A 20,167-nucleotide genomic window follows, 5' to 3' on the forward strand; every position below is an offset into this window, starting at 1 on the left:
GGTCTTTGCCTGGTTTTAGCAAGAGACTAATGTTGGCAGAATTCATATTTGGTGGTAGTCTACCATTTTCCTTGGTTTCCTGCAACATTCTGTAGAATGTTGGTGACAGAATTGTCCAGAATTCTTTATAGAATTCTACTGGAAATCCATCTGGGCCTGGAGCCTTATTATTGGGCATACTGTTCAAAGCTTCCTGGAGTTCACCTGGTGTCAGCAGAGAATCCAGTTCTATCGTTTGATTATCTGATAATTTCGGAAGGGTTATACTATCAAGAAACTGATCAATTTCGTCTTTAGATGGGTTCATCTGTGGTAAGTATAAAGATTTGTAAAAGTCCCTGAAAGTGTTGTTTATTCTTTCAGGGTCATATACTGTATCCCCAGTTGAGTCTTTAACAGCACATATAGTTGTTTTTTCTTTATTTATTTTTAACTGGTTAGCTAAAAATCTACCTGATTTATTACCATATTCATAATTTTGCCAGCGAAGTCTTTGTGCTAAGAATTGTGTTTTTTTATGAATCATTTCATTTAATTCTAATTTTGCTTTACGTATTTTATTCAGCATTTCCGGTTCCTGGGATGATACATAAGCTTCTTCTAAGGATTTGATGTTTTCTTCTAATTCCTGAATATACTTGTTTTCTCTTTTCTTTTTATGTGATGAGAATGAGATTATTTTACCTCTCATCACAGCTTTGCCTGCTTCCCAGAGAACAGATGCTGATGTTCCAGGCAGGTCATTATAGTCTAAATATAAAGCCCACTCTTTTTTGAAATAGTTAATAAAATCTCCATCTTTAAGCAATGATGTATTAAATCTCCAGTTTCTAATTGGTGGAATGGCTTTCTTATTTATTAGGGTTAAAGATACAGGAGCATGATCGCTGACAGCTATAGGGTGTATCTCAGTGTCTGAAATGTCACTCAGCAGTGAGCTACTGATTAGGAAATAATCCAGACGAGAGTAAGAGTGATGGACGTGTGAGAAGAAAGTATATTCCCTACGGTTGGGGTGAAGAGAACGCCATGCATCGCGAAGACCATAGTCACTCATGTACTGCTTAACTATATTTATGGATTCCCAATTGCGCTGAGCAGCTGTACTGAGCCTATCCATTTCTTTATTTAGTGCGAAATTGAGATCGCCCCCAAGAACGAGTGCGCTATCTAGGTGTTCAGAGAGTGCGGTAAAGAAAACGTGGAAGAATGAAGGGTTATCAACATTTGGACCATATATACTAACAATACATAACTTCTTGTTAAGTATAGACAATTTAATGATTATAAATCTACCTTCTGGATCTATAATTGTGTTGAGTAATGTGAAATTAACATTTTTATGTATTAAAATTGCTACTCCCCTTTGCCTAGAGTTATAACAGGCTGAGAACACATTAGGAAACTCAGGTGTTTTAAGTTCATCTGTAGCTGTGGCAGGTCTATGAGTCTCTTGTAATAAAACAACGTCTGCCTGTAGTTTTTTAAGCTGGCTAAATATTTTTAACCTCTTCTCTCTGGAGCCAGCTCCATGCACATTCCATGAGACAAACCTTAGTGTGCCCATAGACATGTGTGTGTAGCTAATATTGCACGTGCAAATGAGTCAGATACGAACGAGCGTGTGAGCGCTTGTGTGCGTGTGTATCCTATATGTCTGTGTGCACTATAAGGTCGGAGTGGTTGTGGTGAAGCTAAGTACATATGTACATTATCATGTCGTGCAGATGTGTAAAAATCGAGGGTGTTGTGTGTGATTGAGTAGAAATTTAAAGCAGGTGATCGGTGCAGGGAAAGCAGGGAGAAGTGAAAAAGACATACAAAGGAGCACGCGAGTAAGGGTGTAAGTAAGAAACATAGAAACGAAAACATTGTTAGGACTGAAGCGCTGCGGAGACTGACGGCAGTGTATTTGTTATGACATAACATTAAATTAGCGAATTAACATGTATAAGCTAGATTAAACAGAAGAGGATTTGGGAAAAGAAGAAAAATATAACAGGTTCTTATCTGGGGTGGCGTTAATATAACCAGGGAGTGATGTTAGGGTCGCGGTAGAGCTGTCCATCCACGTAGAGCCGATCCACGGCGATGACAGCTCGGGAGCCCTTCTGGATGGAGCTGCGTCGGATTGGGAACAGAACTTTGCGTCGCTCCAGAATCTCTTTGGGGAACTGGTCGTTTACGCCAAAGTCCGTTCCTTTCAGCTCCCTGCCGCGGCTCTTCACCTGCTGCTTCTGTTTGAAATTCCCGAATTTGGCCACAATAGGACGCGGTCTCAGGGCACCAGGCCTCTTAGCTCCCAGCCGATGGACTCTGTCAAAGCAGATGCTTTCCACAGTGTCCTCTGGAAGCTTCAGGTGGGTCTTGATAAATGTTTTAACCGTAATTTCTGCGTCCTCTTCAGCAGATTCCGGGATGCCTGAAAACACCAGGTTATCTCTCATACTACGGGCTTGGAGATCGATGACAGTCTCTTTTATTTTTTTATTTTCTTCTTTTAGATTGGTCACATTCTCAGTTAGAGACTTGACCGAGCCCCGTAGTGAGGCGTTTTCAGCAGCGAGTGTTTCCACCTGTTGCTGGCTGAATTCCAAAGACTCCCTCAGGGATGTGAACTCCTGATGCAAAATCTCGACCAGAGACAACCTCGCGTCGAAGCTGGACAATCGCTTGTCGATTGACTCCAGTATGTCGGCGAAGTCTTTACTAGTCGGCGAAGTTGCTCCGGGGGAGTCTGCCGGGCGACTTCTTTTGGATGACGGCGTCTCGCTTTTTCCCGGGGAAGATGTATTGAGGTTCTTCTTCATGACTGTAGTGTCGAAGTACCAGTCAATGTATTCTTCGAGTGATTCCAACTTCCCCTCGCTGTCCTCGCTCAGCTCGCTGTTCACTCAGATTTTCCGCCAAGTCTCCGGCGTCTGACGTCACTTACAGCATTTCCGGTCAGCTGTCCTCCTTTCCGGTCAGCGCCTCTATTTTCTGAGATGGCTAAGGTCCTTCAACATCTGCTGGACGATGCTGCGGATGTTCTACGAGTCTGTGGTGGCCAGTGCCATCATGTACTGTATGCTGCTGTCTGCTGGGGCAGCGGCCTGAGGGTCATGGACACTAACAGACTTAACAAGGTCATTAAGAAGGCCAGCCAAGTTGTGGGAGTGGAACTGGACTCTTTCAATAAGGTGTTGGAGAGGAGAACATTGTCCAAAATAAGTTCAGTTTAGTTTATTTGTCATATGCAAGTTAGCACAGGGTCAACATTGCAATGAAATGTGATTGACGAGAATAAACAAGTCTCTCAGCAAAATGTATTTTCGTTGGTGCGGCCATCCTACAGCGCAACCGGATGTCCAGTAAGGACAATACTGGACTTTCCTGCACACCCACTCCACTATATGCTGAACAGCCACAGGAGCTTGTTCAGCAACAGGCTAAAACTTCCACGCTGCACAACTGAGAGACATAGGAAATCATTCTTGCCGGTCACAATAAAACTGTTTATGATCATATCTGATCACTCAAACCACAAACATAAGCACAATCACCTTAAATAACCATGTACACTGTGTATACGTTTGCTGTAAAAACCCAGGTACTATGCAAATTATGTTTAATTTATGCCAATGTTAATATAATTGCTGCTATATGTTTTATTTTTATTATTTTATTTTTATTTTATTTTAATTACTTTATTGTTCTTATAATTCTATCTAAATCTCTTCTATCACCTGTACATGACTTTTATTTTCATCAGGAGTTTGTTTTTGTAATGTAAAAAAATGTCCCCATGGGAATTAATAAAATAATTCAGATTCTGAATTTTTTGCCATTTTAATTTCTGAGATATTAATGGTGACATCACCAGTTAGCCCCCCATTTGCGCCTGATTCCAACTGGTCTCAATAGTTTGTGCCGTTTAAAACTGTCTGTACTGTTATTATTTCCGAGTTATAGCTCTGGGTTTATGCCATTATCTGATCGCGGTATAGTCTACATGCTCCTGTTTCTCAAGTAAGCATATGGTGGAATGTTTGATTGAAATAAAGTCAATAAAGTCAATAAGTATTATTTTACTAAAAAGACGGTTGTTTTAATCAATAGTGATCACAGCCAACACTCCCCCCCCCCTTTTTTCCAAGTGGTCATAAATATTTTATAGAAGAATTTGGACACTACCTTTACAAAAATCAATTGTGATTAGATAAATGTTAGTTCAGGTTGTGGGGAGGGAGACAAAAACTTTTTACTTAACGGCGCTTTTTATTTAACGGCTATGTGCAACAAGTGAGAAGGTCCATGGGGAAGACAGCACAACAAATATACAGTGCAGGCAAAATGACAAGAGTCTATTATACATTGTTGTACAGCATTAAGCGTTGACTGGTGGCATTTGGTGCTGGTGCACATTTGGCATTCACTACGTTGTAGCAAAGCACTATGTATGTCTGCACATAATTATTTTTTGTGATGTGCCGTATCACTATAAATAGAACACTATCACTTTGCCTCCTTCACCCCAAAAGCCACTTTCCATACTCTCCTTCTGCTTTTTCGGAATGGACCCACTGTGCCGTGATCACTTGGGAAGACAGATAACATAGGTCAAGCCTGCAAGCAATGAGGCAGTACGTAACTGTACCTTCTTGGTCATTTGTGTAAATATTCAGCGCATTTCAGGATCATGCTATCTGGCTCAGGAATGACAGAGTCCACAGCTTTGTCACAAAGGCCTCAAACATTCCACCTTTTGTTTACTTGAGAAACTCAAGCATGAGCAGTATACTGCGATCATGAAATGGCATAAACCAAGAGGTATAACTCCAAAATAACAGTACAGACATTTTTAAATGGCATACACTGAAGAGACTGGCTTGGTCAAAATCGGAAGCAAATGGGGGTCTAACTTCACACTGGTGATGTCACCATGTAAACAAACATTAACATCTCAGAAACTAAAGTGGCACAAATGAGAATTTCAATGGCACAAACAATTGAGACCAGTTTGGTTAAAATCTGAATCAAATAGGGGACCAACTTCACAGGTAAGTATACTTTCTATAAGAGATACTTTAAGGTTGGTCTGAACCATTCTTATCACTTATCAAGGTTGTCAGCTTATATTGCTAGTGGCCCCCACTGTACAGACCACACGCCTCTGAAATGGCCAGTAAGCTGTTGAGCAATATGTACTCTGATAACTCACCAGTTGTAGGGGGGAGATGGGGTGCGATTTATGGGCACAATGGGCAAAACCGCAACACGTCATAAAAGGATACTATGAAAGAAAGATTTTAATATAATTTTAAAATAAAGAAAAGAATTTTAATTTACACTAGCATTGTTAAGGGTACATTTGAATAACATTTATATTATATCATAGGAAACAAAACTTTGCAAGCTTTGCAATTTTAATGAATGTTGTTTTTCAAGATTATCTAGCAAGTTTATCTCTACTTTTGAATGAGCTTTGCATGCGCTTTCAGAGCCATTTTAATCGTTGCAGTTTAAGATCACTCAGATGGATTTATGAGAAATGTACATATTTTAAAATATTGCAATATTTATCCCAAACAATCATATCACGACATTTGAAATATTTCCAATATCATGCAGCCATAATACTAAGTAGGCCTACAAAATACTACTGAGCTATCTAACAACAAGAGGGCTGAACAATTTGGGGAAAATATCTAATTGCAATTTTTCATTTTTCAGTTCAATATTCAGTGTGTAAAAGATTTTAAAAATGGACACAGTATTACCACACAAGATAGCATCAAAATAGTAACTAGTCTATATGCTAATGCAGGGATGAGAACATAAAGATGAGACTTGCTTCCAATATGTATATTACATTCTTTAAATCAGCAGAGAACAATCATCACAAAAGCTGTGACTGTCAAATTAGATAAAGTAGTAATACTAAAAATAAAACAATTGCAGTACGGGAAAAAAACAACACTACTGGGCACCTAATAATAGGACCTTTCTATAAACAATCTCTGACCATGACATAGGCAGGTAATTCACTTATAGCTCAGCAGGGGAATCAATATTTTTTTGCACCTCCAATGTTTTCCTTGGGTTTCATGTGTTTGTTGCTTGTGCGCGTGTATCCAGTCACCTTTGGTGACCATGACTGGCACACGAGGACCCTGGGTAAGATCGTGCTGTATGATGCATATTCTAAATCACCGCCTTTGCGATTTGTTAATCGCATTGTTTCAAATCATGATTTTGATTAGAAATCAATAAATCGTTCAAGCCCTAAATGGCATATAATACGCCATTTAACATGAGGTAGTAAAGTGACTGTGCCCCCTGGAGGACATAACTTTTAACCCTTCAGACTGACAGAAAAATACACACGCAAGTATAAGCAGCAACACTACTTGCATAGAAAAAGTGTACGTAAGCATTGTGGGCGTCGAGTATTAACCAGCCCTATCATACAAAAACTTCAGCAGCGTCACCATTTTGAAGTAGTTTACAACCCCACATACCCTCCATTTCACCTTGGGGAGGCTCTCGGTCGTAGTTCCTTCACCCTCAGATATCAGGTGTTCCTGCTCCTCTTCTTTCACCTCTCCAACACCCAGCTGGGAAGGCTTCTGGTTCGTGTGGCAGCTGGTTGTACTGCAGGAAGGCGTCTGCTGAAAAAAATTTGATTAAACGCAGTGAGACTATGTCAGTTAATCAGTGTCACAATGCACAACCAGCAACAGCCAGCGTAGAGCACAAACAGATCCTCCTTCCCTGGTCTGTGGCATAATCTGAATACAGACGCTCCTCTACTTACGAACTTTCAGACATACGAACGAAGAGGACTGTAAGTCCAAATTGTGTTCCTTGGACTCCCGTTTCCTGTCAGCAAAATCTTTTTTTTCTGTCCACCAATTCCGCCTCGTACGACTTCTGCCTGCTACTCCAGGCGTGCAGCAGTGTAGCATGTGTACTCCCAGCATCCTATTTCTTTGTACTTGCATATACGCTTAAAATGACTTCGAATACCTCAAGTTACGAAGTCATTCACGCAACTCATACGTAAGTCGAGGAGCGTCTGTACTTTCTTATACAGTCTATGTAACTGGTTTATCTGTGTTTGAATTTTCTATCAAACACACTCTGACACTGTGTCATAGCAAATTAAATTCAGAATAAACAGTTTTTTTGTAATTATATGCATTAAACAAAATAACTTGGTTACATATATACAATACCAAATTAAAAAGTAACATATTCGCTAAATCGTCACATAAATGCGCCAGTCTTCATACAAGGTGTGGTAAAAGGCACAACTTAACCCAACTTAAGCCCAGTTAACTCAAGAATCTCCTATTTCCCATGCTAATGAACATCAAACTACTTCAGCTTCCAAGCAAGACGTACTTCGGAGTATGCAGCCCTTGTCTGCGCTAATGTGCTATTAGTGTTGATAACAGCAGCAAATCTAACAATACAGCCATCGTCCAAAAAGTGAAAAATACAGTGATGATAATTTTAGGTCCTATCGCCCAGCCCTACCATCTATGCTTCAGTGACAGACAAATGCCTTAAGCCGTGTGTGAAGGTATCACCCGTTAGACCTCATCTCACCGTGTTGCACAGGCTCCTTCTCAGCATGTGGGAATTCAGTCCCTCCTCTGAATTGCTGCATCTGTCGTTGCTGGGCCTCTCTGCCATCACCATCCCGGAATCGCCTCTTTTCTTTAACGCTGAGGTGGTGAAATTCAGCTCTAGAGAAAACAGGGACAGTTAGGGATTATCACACACATAAGAAAGAAATTTACAAATGAGAGGCGGCCATTCGGCCCATCAAGCTCGTTTGGGAAGAACTTAATATAGCTCAAAATTGTTAGAATCTTATCTAGCTCTGATGTAAAGGAACCCAGGGTTTTAGCTTCCACTACACTAGCAGGAAGACTATTCCATACTCTAACTTCATGCTGTGTAAAGAAGTTTAAAATGTTCTCCCACTAATTTCCAACTATGGCCACAAGTTCTACTATTTAAACTAATATTAAAGTAGTCATATGGCTGATCAGCATCAAGACCTTATATATCTGGATCATTCCCCCCTTAGTCTCCTTTGCTCGAGGCTGAACAGATTCAGCTCAGCTAACCTCTCCTCATAAGACATTCCTATAAGACCAGGAATCATTCTCGTAGCCCTACATTGCACCTTTTACAAGGCAGCAATGTCCTTCTTAAGGTATGGTGACCAAACCTGCACACAATATTCAAGGTGGGGTCTTACCAAGGAATTATATAAATGTAACATCACCTCCCTTGACTTAAACTCCACACACCTAGAGATATAACCAAACATTCAATTGGCCTTTTTTATTGCTTCCCCACACTGGCGAGAGTGGGACATGGAAGCATCAACATACACACTGAGGTCTTTCTCATAATCAGCTACCTTTAATTCAGTGGAACCCATAAAATATCTGTACTTTATATTTCTGCTCCCTGCATGGATTACCTTACATTTATCTACATTAAGTTTCATCTGCCGGGTATCAGCCCAGTCACTAATTAAATCAAGATCCCGATGTAGCCTCTGTGCTGCTAGTTTAGTATCTGGTACACCACCCACCTTGGTGTCGTCTGCAAATTTAACGAGTTTACTTTATATATTGGTGTCAATATCATTCATGTAAATTAGGAACAATAGTGGTCCTAAAATTGAACCCTGCACCACGACCACTGGATCCACCCCGGCTGGGGCCAAAAGCCTGTGCACGACTCGGAAGGTCCCCTACCTGGGCACCAGGCAGGCAAGACACCATACGGGACCCTCTATCACAGGTGCACACATAACTGTCTACACCTCTAATAATTGAATCCCCTACTACCACAACCTCCCTCTTCCTGGGGGGAGGGGTCTCCTCAGTGCCTAAGGACCCTTCTGCCTCCCCAGTCTCTTCCGGCTCTAAAGCTGGAAGCACCTGAAAGCGGTTAGACACAGTCACTTCAGGTGATGCCGCCTCTGTAAACTGTGTACGCCCTTTTCTACATCTATGACCTAAGTTCACCCAACTCTCTCGACCTCTCTGCCCTTCAATCTCCCCCCTCCCCGCTTGTGACTTACACAAAGTCTCCCTAAAAAACATATTAACTCTCTCCTCTATCTCCTTGTTCCTCACATTGGATATTGAGAATAACTTCCTACTGAATCATGTTTAACCAAAATATAGTGAAGTTGCTCTTGGGAGGCCGAAACACCACAAAAAAGCCCTCTCAAAGCAGGTTACTGCTGGAGTGGGAGGAAAAAAAAAAAACACAGTACTCGTGCGAGCCTGACGCTGGTGCCCGAAGCCTACCCATATCCAACATGGCCTGGTGGTTCCTCTTCATGTTCCTGTAGTGCACCTTCTCGCATCTCCGCAGCTTGACCCATTCAGCCTTGGAGAAATCGGCCCGGATATCTGCATAATCATCCTGTGTAGGGACAGGGACCTCTGTGAGGCTGCTTCATGCTTTACAGGGCAGGGACACTGACACTGAAAAGCCACAGCGTGCGCTGGCCATGTCATATACAACAAGCTTTCCTAACATTTAGCTGCCAGTTTTTTCCCCTCCTAGCTGCCTTACCTCTTCTGACACATTCGTGCCTGACGCCCCTTCCATCCTGTGTCACAACCAAGCCCACCTTCCTACCTGTAATATATAATAAAATACATTAAATATACAAGAAAGGTTTCCGTAACTAAAGGACTTCTGGTGTTATGAGAAATTCAATTCCCCCATGTTCCCACTGTCGAACAATAATCTGAATAATGACTCCACCTACTACTTTATAGATGGCTTCACTTTAATTTTAATATCTTTCTACAAACGTGTTGAGTTAACCCATTTATGGAAAAACACTGGATGCGTTTTCAATATTTGTGTATATTTTAAAGATAATTTAACTTAAATCGCTGGTTATAAGATGATTGCTGGTAAAATACAGAAAACGTTAATATTGCTTGTAGAACTTCAGTACGTGTGATGATCAATGTAATATTGTTTATTCTAATAATATCTTAAATGTAGGCAACTTACTCCTTATATTGATCAACTACTGTGGTTACAGAAACTGCAGGACACCAAATTTGTGATGCAAATTTCTTTACATGGAAATGCATAGCTGAATCACTTCTTCAGCCATTAATAATATGTTTGTGCATTTTGGATATGTGAATTTCAGATCTCTGCAATTTAATTATAGATACCTGTAATTAAATTCTTACTAGTAAAAAACTCAGTTGTGAATATGTGGGCCTGTAATTCTTACTAGTCAAAATGTGATTAGAAATATTACAGTAGGAGTTCTTACAAGAACTGAATTATAAAGCTCTACAATATGACTAAACTAGTAAAAATCAGAATTCAGGACATGTGAGGGAAAAACACAATGGAAGTCAATGGGAATACATGAGTAGTTAAAATCAAATTATAGAGCTCTACCATACACATTCTTACTAGTAAAACTTGCAATTTTTACTAGTAATAAGTAAGCCTTGTGCTAATAAAAGGCAGCCTGGCTTGCCATATCTGAATGACTTTCAGCCATCTCACATGCTTCTCTGTCCAAATTTCAGGGGGAAACATTATTTCCTGAAATCCAGGATATTTGGTTCCCCTGCTAAAAACAGACCGACAGCAATTCTGAAGCCCAATACAGTTTATACACATGTCAGATAGATACATAATTACATGTCCATAAACTAGTATCATCTGTATTGGGTTCCAGAAAAGTAGCACGTTTGTTTCAGCAGGGGGAATCAAATATCCTGGATCTTAGGAAATGTTTTCTCTTCACATCCAGGCCAAAAAGTATGTGAGGTGAATGAAACTCATTTAGGTACATAATTATGTACATAAACTAGAATAATCAGTATTGGGCTCCAGAGTTACTGTTTGTTTCAGTAGGGGAAACCATATATTCTAGGCTTAGGTAATGATGTTCCCTCGTACAAACCTATGATTGATGGCTGAAAAAAGGGATTCAGCTACGCATTTCCAAGTAAAGAAATTTGTATTTGGTGTCCTGCAATTTCCGTGTGTGTTACCATAGGAAACCACGAATCACGATGTTTAAACAGAACTGAATTATGAATGGATTCAAAGACATCGTCAGCAGTAGACGACAAATGTAAGGAGTGAGTTGCTCCAGTTAAGTTATAATTAGAAATTAACAATATTGCATCGATCGTCACGCATAATACAGGTTGTCCTACAACTGTACAAGCAATACTACCGTTTTCTGTATTTCCCCAGTAAACACTTATCACAAGTTATTTAAATCATTTTACTTGTCTTTGAAAACACAGAAATATGCGATGTTTCCACGCATATGGCTTGTTTACCTCAACACAGTATTGGAGACAGACATTTAAACAGCAGCGAAATCGTATAACTATGAAGTAGCGGGTGACGTCATTATTTCAAATCAGCGCGCGACATCGGCAGCATGAAGGAGCTGTACCTCCCGTAACACAAGCAAAACGCGAAACTAGTTAGCTACATTAGCAGCTACAACCACCCAAACGTCTTACTGTGCCGCAAATGCCTCCTAATGTCAGTAACTCGAAAGTTGTTTCCCCAAACGGTATTTCTCTGCGTCGCTTTTAACCGTAATTAAATCCAAAGACTGTAATCTCTGCGGCCCACAGCAGCTTGTCGGAATAATGGCGGCGCCTCCCCACCCTTTTGAATTCACTCGCTCCGCGCGCCGCGTCCTGATTGGAGGGCAGCAAACAAGGCCGCCCGCGAGACGCTGTCTCCACTCTACCCTCGCCTGCCGGCAGACATCTGCGTTACAAATATAACGTAATACAATTACCGCAACTTGTGCGTAGGTTGTTTTAAACGGTACATTAACCCCAATTGGACCTGTATCTCGAAGCCGGATTTCTGGCTAGCTAGATAGCTTGTCGAATTTTTGGTAGTTTGGGCTAAATCATATGTAAATTAGACGAAGATAAAGTGCCTCAAATCCGAATAACCAAGAAATCCTGCTTTGCGATACAGCCTCAGAACGGTATCATAAGTCAGTACCGGCTTACATTAAAGTGAATAAACCCTGAGCACAAATGACCAATTCAATTCAACGTCCACTCGTCCATCCGCCCATTCATGTGTTACATTTTTATGTCTGGAATGTCCTCAGGCTCGGTTTTATATAGTGCTGTAGGACTTGGACTTCATTTTCTTCAAATCTATAAAATAAAAAAAATCTATAAAATAAGTCATAAATATTTCTTTGACTGTTAACGCATGCAGTTGTTTTTAATATTACTCCTTCCTACTTGCAAACAACGCGAGAGCTTCTGTCGTGACGTTACAGAGAATCCCCAGAATTCACAGTGAAAATCAAAACACAAGGTCGCCTCTAGATGAAGCTGATGGAGAGGAAAGGCGAGAAAACTCAGTTGATTTCATTTTAAAAATATACCGTCAGAATCAGGTGATCGATATAATGCGATTGCCAATATCCGTTTTAATTTATTGAAGGTAGAACACAATATAATTCAAGTGATAATTTACATAATATATTAAAGTGATTCCTTTTTGTTTAAAATTCCCTTGGGATTCTCTTCAAACTGATTCAGAATATGGGAAAAGCGGCTTACTTAATGGAATGCAAACAAAACTAATTTTAATAAATCATATACAACTTTTTGTGGTAGCTGGGAGTACAATTAGAAAACGCAGACAGTAATGTTTGTGGCTGGGATTTTCTCATTACCTCGCTGCTCATTTCATGAGTGAAGTATCCCGCTAAGACGAGAATCAGCCTTATGATATCAAAAAGCCAGCGTAACCGCTACTTATCTTCAAAATTACACGGTGTATTAGGACGGATTTCCGGACAACTACGGTGCCTAGAATTAATCATTGTCCTGTTACTGTCATACATATGAGGTGATTGAAGTGTGGATTAATTCTGATCGTGTGTGGACTTAATCATCCTGAGATTCAAATACGTCGTCCATGATTCACCTATAATATTATTGTATTAAGGGTAAAAAAACTGCATAGCATGGTCCCCCCCCCCCTTTTTTTCCTTTTCTCTTTCTGGTGACTTATATATTTTGCTTTTCACAAAATACTGGTTTCAGGGTATCCTTATCTTCTGCAAAAGAATCCTTGTTTTGGAATGCTTACTGTATCCAAGGACGCTTAATTTCAAGGTGTCCCTGGGTTCACCCAGTATGGTTTGCACACCATTGGTCGGTTTACGAGACATCTGCCTTGTCCTCTCTTTTGAAGAGTCTTCGGAAGAGAAGAGAAAGCTCTGCTCATTCCTATCTCTGGTTGAAGCTGTGCCTAGCGGCAGGAAGAAGGGAAAGCATTGCCCAAGGATACTTGTCTATCTTTGATTGAAACCGCACCTAGTGGTCAGTGTGTGTAGGACGCTCACCCCATCCTCAGGAGGAGGGGGGACGCATTGATTATAGAAACTTGTCTTATCACTTCTGATTGAAACTGAAAACTGTTCGTGCACTATATTTAGTTGTCTGCAATGTGCCGTCTTTTTTTACACTATTTGTATGTTCATCTGTGCTTTATGTGTCTTGCTGCTGTATGCACAGGAGCTTCCCCCTAGGATCAATAAAGCTTATGGTCCCTGTTGTCTAGCTAGATGAACAGCTCATTAGTCCTGGTTACCCTGACACTGGTGTACCTGTACTCTAGGGTTTAGTGCATGTGTATGCGTGACACTGCCTCTCTGCTTCACACTTTGAACAGGATCTGCAGCAGCTGCAGAAGCAGCCAGTAGCACTGGAGTTTGAAGCAGCCGCACAACCGCTGGAGGGGTCTGGGAAGGTTCTGGGTGCTTTTTCCCTGGAGTAAGACTAAATGTAAATGGATAGCATCTCCCTGGACAGGGTGCAAGGCCTCCAACCCCCCAGGGATTTGAAATTGTATAAATCTACAAATGAAAAATTGCATAATCATTTAACAAAGTAAATGCTTTTCCCTTGACACTAGTGTATAGGACTTCCACCATTTAATTCCTTCTGAAGTTAAATTTTGGTATGTTTGTCTGTGTTACTTAACCCTTTTAGTTAAAAGCAAATCAATTACGAGATAGAAAGTCATAATTACGAGAGACAAAGTCATAATTACGAGATAGAAAGTCATAATTACGAGATAGGAAGTACGCATGCGCTCCAGTCCAGCTGAAGAGCTGTCTTCGCCTCATTGGCGTCAATCTCGTAATTATGACTATCTCGTAATTATGACTTTGTATCTCATAATTTCGACTTTCTATCTCGTAATTATGACTTTGTATCTCATAATTTCGGCTTTTTATCTCGTAATTATGACTTTGTATCTCATAATTTCGATTTTTAATCTCATAATTTCGGCTTTTTATCTCGTAATTATGACTTTGCATCTCATAATTTCGACTTTCTATTTCAATTTTTTTTTCTTTTACTGGCGGAAATGGGCTTCCATATATTTCAGTTAATTTACCTGTTAAAATAAAGTTTAAATAAATGACATAAATGCTCTAATAGTACACGTAAGTTAGTGGTTTATTTATTATTAGTTACTGTAATGTCGCGCTGCTTTATTTGGTTAATCGTCCAGCCTATGAAGGCATTCAAGTAAGAATTGCATTGTAGTATGACATTTTCTGGCGTGTACAATTTATATTAGGTCAGCGTTCACGGTTAGACTTCTGATATTCAGATCGAGTTCTAGGTCAATCAGGTTTATTCGACTTTAAAGAAATTCGAGTTCTAGTGAGTTCGAGAACCGAGGAACCACTGTACTACAATTTTTGGTATTATAATAGCCAATCTGCTTACCAAATAAACACAGACGGTGGACAACTTTCGCCAATGTGCAAATAGCATTCAATTAAGAAAATTAATCCCAGTATTAAAATAATTATACGCACCATATGATTGGTAGAGGCAAACTGGATCAAAAACAGGAAACTGTGATCAATAAAATTGAAATATGTGCAAAAAATAAAACAATAACTGGAATAGCAAGCAAAAAAGCAGCGATGTCAAATACGCGAAATCTGCGCGGTAATATTGCCAATTTTTTTACCAAAGTAGGTAACTTGACTTCCGCTCGTACATTTCCATTAGCGCGTTGCGGAACAAAGCTGGAAAAAAAATGAACAAGGCTAGTTTCCAAAACTTTTCCCTTTCCATCCAATAATTTCAAAACTTATCCAGGGCCTGGAAAAATAATTTCCAAAATTCCAAAACTTTTCCAGGTTTTCCATGACCGCGGGTACCCCGATCCATGGTCTAAATAGGACATTCTGAATGACAAATAATGCTCTGACCCTTTCAGATTGAATTAAAGAACACACCCATAATGACCAGCAGGCTAATGATTAATTTTAGTTGTTAATCCATATTCAAATAACTTAGTTAATTATGTCTGAGAGCTCCAGGCTGCTAACATACATAACATACCTGGGGCAACAACAGATAAACTGCAGAACTGGCAGTTGGAAACTGTCCATCTCTTCATATGCATGTGATGTACTTCCGCTAGATGTTTTGAGAAATTGGTTGCGTTTCCACCTTTACATGCAAAACACTTGTTGCAGTGAGCATTGTCAGCATCGACTGTCATGAAATGTCATTACTTTTGACCGGTTAGTCTGCTCCGCCGTCATCGCTAAAAGCAGGGGATGTGCGTGTCTGCGCGTGCTGCGTGTTGCTGCAAGAGAGAGAGTGACTGAGACACACAGGCTCAGAGAGATCTCTCTTCTAGCAAAAACGCAATCAGAATCCACCTTGGCGAGGTGATATGTGAAAAAGAACTTTTGTGTAGCAGTAAAAAAGAGGAAATGTATTTTCTTAATTTCTCCACTACTGAAAACAAAATCGATAACGTCAAAGCTTATTGATACTACGGTTTAAAAATTTAGCTCTGGGGCCCCTTTAACACTGGGTTTTGCTACACATCTGGAGTATTAATTGATTTACTCGATTTAAAGTAAATGTTTTCAAATGTCATTAACTGTAATTTCAGCAGCTTCTAATGCTAACTATGTTGCAGTTGGAGACGACCTTCAAGATAAATTGTAAACACTCCCTTTGAATCTTTGTAGAACAAACCCTAAACATCAACAGGCCAGAGAAGGGGAACCCAACATAAAGGCATATTACAGAAACAGTATAAAAAAATGTGATACACTTATTGGACTGATTGCAATAAAGAACTGTCAATTATGTGAGTCTGCTGGTGTCTCTTTACATGTCCTAATTGACTGAAGCTCTTCCCACACTGGGAGCAATGGTAGGGCCTCTCCCCTGTGTGAATTCGCTGGTGTGCCTTTAGGTTTCCTAATTGATTAAAGCTTTTCCCACACTGGGAGCACTGGTAGGGCCTCTCCCCTGTGTGAGTCCGCTGGTGTCCCTTTAGGGTTTCTGATTGACTGAAGCTCTTTCCACACTGGGAGCACTGGTAGGGCCTCTCCCCTGTGTGAGTCCGCTGGTGTCCCTTTAGGTTTCCTAATTGGTTGAAGCTTTTCCCACACTGGGAGCACTGGTAGGGCCTCTCCCCTGTGTGAATCCGCTGGTGTCTCTTTAGGGTTTCTGACTTAATGAAGCTTTTCCCACATTGGAAGCACTGGTAGGGCCTCTCCCCTATGTGAATCTGCTGGTGTCTCTTTAGGTTTCCTAATTGACTGAAACTCTTTCCACACTGGGAGCACTGGTAGGGCCTCTCCCCTGTGTGAGTCCGCTGGTGTCCCTTTAGGTTTCCTGATTGATTGAAGCTTTTCCCACACTGGGAGCACTGGTAGGGCCTCTCCCCTGTGTGAATCCGCTGGTGTGCCTTTAGGGTTTCTGACTGAATGAAGCTTTTCCCACACTGGAAGCACTGGTAGGGCCTCTCCCCTATGTGAATCTGCTGGTGTCTCTTTAGGTGTCCTAATTGACTGAAGCTCTTTCCACACTGGGAGCACTGGTAGGGCCTCTCCCCTGTGTGAGTCCGCTGGTGTCCCTTTAGGTTTCCTAATTGATTGAAGGTTTTCCCACACTGGGAGCACTCGTAGGGCCTCTCCCCTGTGTGAATCTGCTGGTGTGCCTTTAGGGTTTCTGACTTACTGAAGCTTTTCCCACACTGGCAGCACTGGTAGGGCCTCTCCCCTGTGTGAATCCGCTGGTGTGCCTTTAGGGTTCCTAATTGATTGAAGCTCTTTCCACACTGGGAGCACTGGTAGGGCCTCTCCCCTATGTGAATCCGCTGGTGTCTCTTTAGGTTATCTAATCGACTGAAGCTTTTCCCACACTGGGAGCACTGGTAGGGCCTCTCCCCTGTGTGAATCCGCTGGTGTGCCTTTAGGGTTTCTAATTGATTGAAGCTCTTTCCACACTGGGAGCACTGGTGGGGCCTCTCCCCTGTGTGAATTTGCTGGTGTTTCTTCAGGGTTGCTAATAGACTGAAGCTCTTCCTACACTGGGAGCAATGGTAGAGCTTCTCCCCTGTGTGAATCTGCTGGTGTCTCTTTAGGGTTCCTAATTGACTGAAGCTATTGCCACACTGGGAGCACTGGTAGGGACTTTCCTTTGTGTGAGTCTTCTGGTGCTGCTTTAGGTGTCCTAATCGACTGAAGCTCTTCCCACACTGGGAGCACTGGTAGGGCCTCTCCCCTGTGTGAGTCCGCTGGTGCTCCTTTAGATTTGCTGAACGATTGAAGCTCTTCCCACACTGGGAGCACTGGTAGGGCTTCTCCCCTGTGTGAATCCCCTGGTGTCTCTTTAGGGTTCCTAAACGATTGAAGCTATTTCCACACTGGGAGCACTGGTAGGGACTTTCCCTTGTGTGAGTCTGCTGGTGCTCCTTTAGATTTGCTAAACGATTGAAGCTCTTCCCACACTGTGAACACTGGTAGGACTTCTCCCTTGTGTGAATTTGCTGGTGTCTATTTAGGTGTCCTAATCGACTGAAGCTCTTCCCACACTGTGAACACTGGTAGGGCCTCTCCCCTGTGTGAATCTGCTGGTGTCTATTTAGGTGTCCTAATCGACTGAAGCTCTTCCCACACTGTGAACACTGGTAGGACTTCTCCCTTGTGTGAATTTGCTGGTGTCTATTTAGGTGTCCTAATCGACTGAAGCTCTTCCCACACTGTGAACACTGGTAGGGCCTCTCCCCTGTGTGAATCCGCTGGTCTCTTTTACAACCACTTATTTTACTGAAAGTCTTCTCACCCTGGGTACCTCGTTGAGCTGGCGGAGTGTCTGTACTGGCTTCTCCCAGGGTACTGAGTGTGTCTGAATTGGGCTGAGTGGCACTGGGGCCCGCAGAAGTCGTGGAATGCTGGGTGTTGTTGACACTTCCAGCCCTCAGTTGTCTGACATACTCCTTGGGGTGAGATCTTTTGATATGTCTGTGCTGGTCAATGTCTGCTGTGTTGGAGGATGGACTCTGAGTACAAGCAAAGATTTGGGAGGATTCATCTGCTCTCCATGCTGTGGGCAAGATAGAGACAAGTCAGTCAGTGCTGAGATACAACAGGGTTAATAGAAAAAGAAAGTCAGGAAAAAAGTGAATGAGACAAATAAATATCTTCTAAAGAGCATTTGTTACTCCATAAGCAGTTCATGTTCTCAGTGTGCTGTTCACACTGCAATCTCTGACATGCCTGAACTGCACAGAGTAACAACACTGCTGGTTTGAAAAGGCAACTTGAAGCACAGGCTATAACCTCCAAATGTACCAAAACATTTGCAGTTTGATGGTATTTGCTGGTAGTTAAAATCACCTTGGTTTGGAGGTTTCACAATCCGTTTGCTTCTCCTTCTCCCATCAGTGTTTAATGGAAACGAACCAGTCAGCTCCTCCTCAGTCACATCCTGAACCTCTGCACCCTTCATCTTCTCTCACAAAAACCAAACAAGGTAGAATAAGCTGTTGATTTAATATATTAATACAGGCTGTTCTCTTTGCCTATCAGACAACAAACTCATTTTCAGGTTAAAACAAAGTATAATTATGTTCTTTTTGGATGTCATTTACAGTTGGCTGTTTTTGAGATTAGGGGCACGTTTGTACTCAACATTCACAAGAACTACACAAGAACAATGTGTAACAAGAGACACTGGGAATGACCAATAACCAGCCAGGTAAAGGGCGGAAGCAACTTTCTAATTCTAGCGATGACAATTTAGCCAACAGTACCACATAAATCAAAGAATGAAATCAAGTGACCTTCAACAAGAATGGGGAACATTAAGTGCTGTGAAGTGCGCTGCTAGGAAAAGTTCGTAACAGGCTCCTAGAAGCAGGATTAAAGTCTCATAAAGAAAGACAGAAGCCCTTAATCAATGAGAAATGGAGAAAATGCAGGTTAGAGTTTACAAAAAAAATGTATATTTTACACAGAAGCATACCCATAAATTGAAAAATGAAAGTAAAAAATTTTGCTGTGGTGTGAATTTTTTCCAGAGCTGTATAATTTATATACAGTACAATTGGTATTAAAGTAGCATCTGTTTTTTTTTTAAAGAAATATATTAAGATGAATATATTAAGTAATATATTAAGAGGCACAGGAAAAAATATGGCAAACACTATTTTGTACCTCTGTGTAGAGCATCTTCAAAATTTAACGGCAGTTTAAATTTCTTCTGCTTCCCAACTCAATATGAGCTAAGAAAGCAGAGTCATATGTACAAAGTACAATGAAATTCCTACCTGAATGCCCTCTCCACAGACTACAGTCAAATAATACTAATTAGAGCTGGAAGATGTGCAGTATTAATATCAGCATCATAAAATAAACACATGCAATTCTCACATCGCAAATACTACAACAGTTAACTGGGTTATACCTGGGAGTGCACTTGGACAAAAAACTGGACTGGTCTAAACATGTGGACATCGTTTACAGGAAGGGCCAGAGCCGTCTCTATTTTCTGAGATGGCTAAGGTCCTTCAACATCTGCTGGACGATGCTGCGGATGTTCTACGAGTCTGTGGTGGCCAGTGCCATCATGTACTGTATGCTGCTGTCTGCTGGGGCAGCGGCCTGAGGGTCATGGACACTAACAGACTCAACAAGGTCATTAAGAAGGCCAGCCAAGTTGTGGGAGTGGAACTGGACTCTTTCAATAAGGTGTTGGAGAGGAGAACATTGTCCAAAATAAGTTCAGTTTAGTTTATTTGTCATATGCAAGTTAGCACA

At 41.2% G+C, this 20,167-nt stretch overlaps 1 protein-coding gene and 1 pseudogene across 13 annotated transcripts in view; both read right to left on the reverse strand.

Moving 5' to 3' along the window:
• Window positions 1–20,167, reverse strand: part of LOC111850770 (uncharacterized) — a 73,849-nt gene that overhangs the window by 24,834 nt on the left and 28,848 nt on the right. Inside the window, exons 1-6 of one of the 13 annotated variants that reach the window (XM_072703841.1) lie at window positions 12,057–12,647; window positions 11,697–11,802; window positions 9,598–9,663; window positions 9,327–9,444; window positions 7,597–7,736; window positions 6,504–6,653 (exon numbers count right to left, since the gene is read on the reverse strand). In XM_072703841.1, coding sequence (XP_072559942.1) covers window positions 6,504–6,653; window positions 7,597–7,736; window positions 9,327–9,444; window positions 9,598–9,633 — 444 coding nt within the window. In that variant the 5' untranslated portion in view covers window positions 9,634–9,663; window positions 11,697–11,802; window positions 12,057–12,647. The other 12 variants (XM_072703851.1, XM_072703846.1, XM_072703848.1 and 9 more) reach the window with 12 other exon arrangements.
• The window catches only part of LOC140581345 (uncharacterized), a 34,570-nt pseudogene continuing 28,928 nt past the window's right edge, over window positions 14,526–20,167 (reverse strand).

This window comes from Paramormyrops kingsleyae, chromosome 20 (genome assembly GCF_048594095.1).
Source record: "Paramormyrops kingsleyae isolate MSU_618 chromosome 20, PKINGS_0.4, whole genome shotgun sequence".
Classification (NCBI taxonomy): domain Eukaryota; kingdom Metazoa; phylum Chordata; class Actinopteri; order Osteoglossiformes; family Mormyridae; genus Paramormyrops; species Paramormyrops kingsleyae.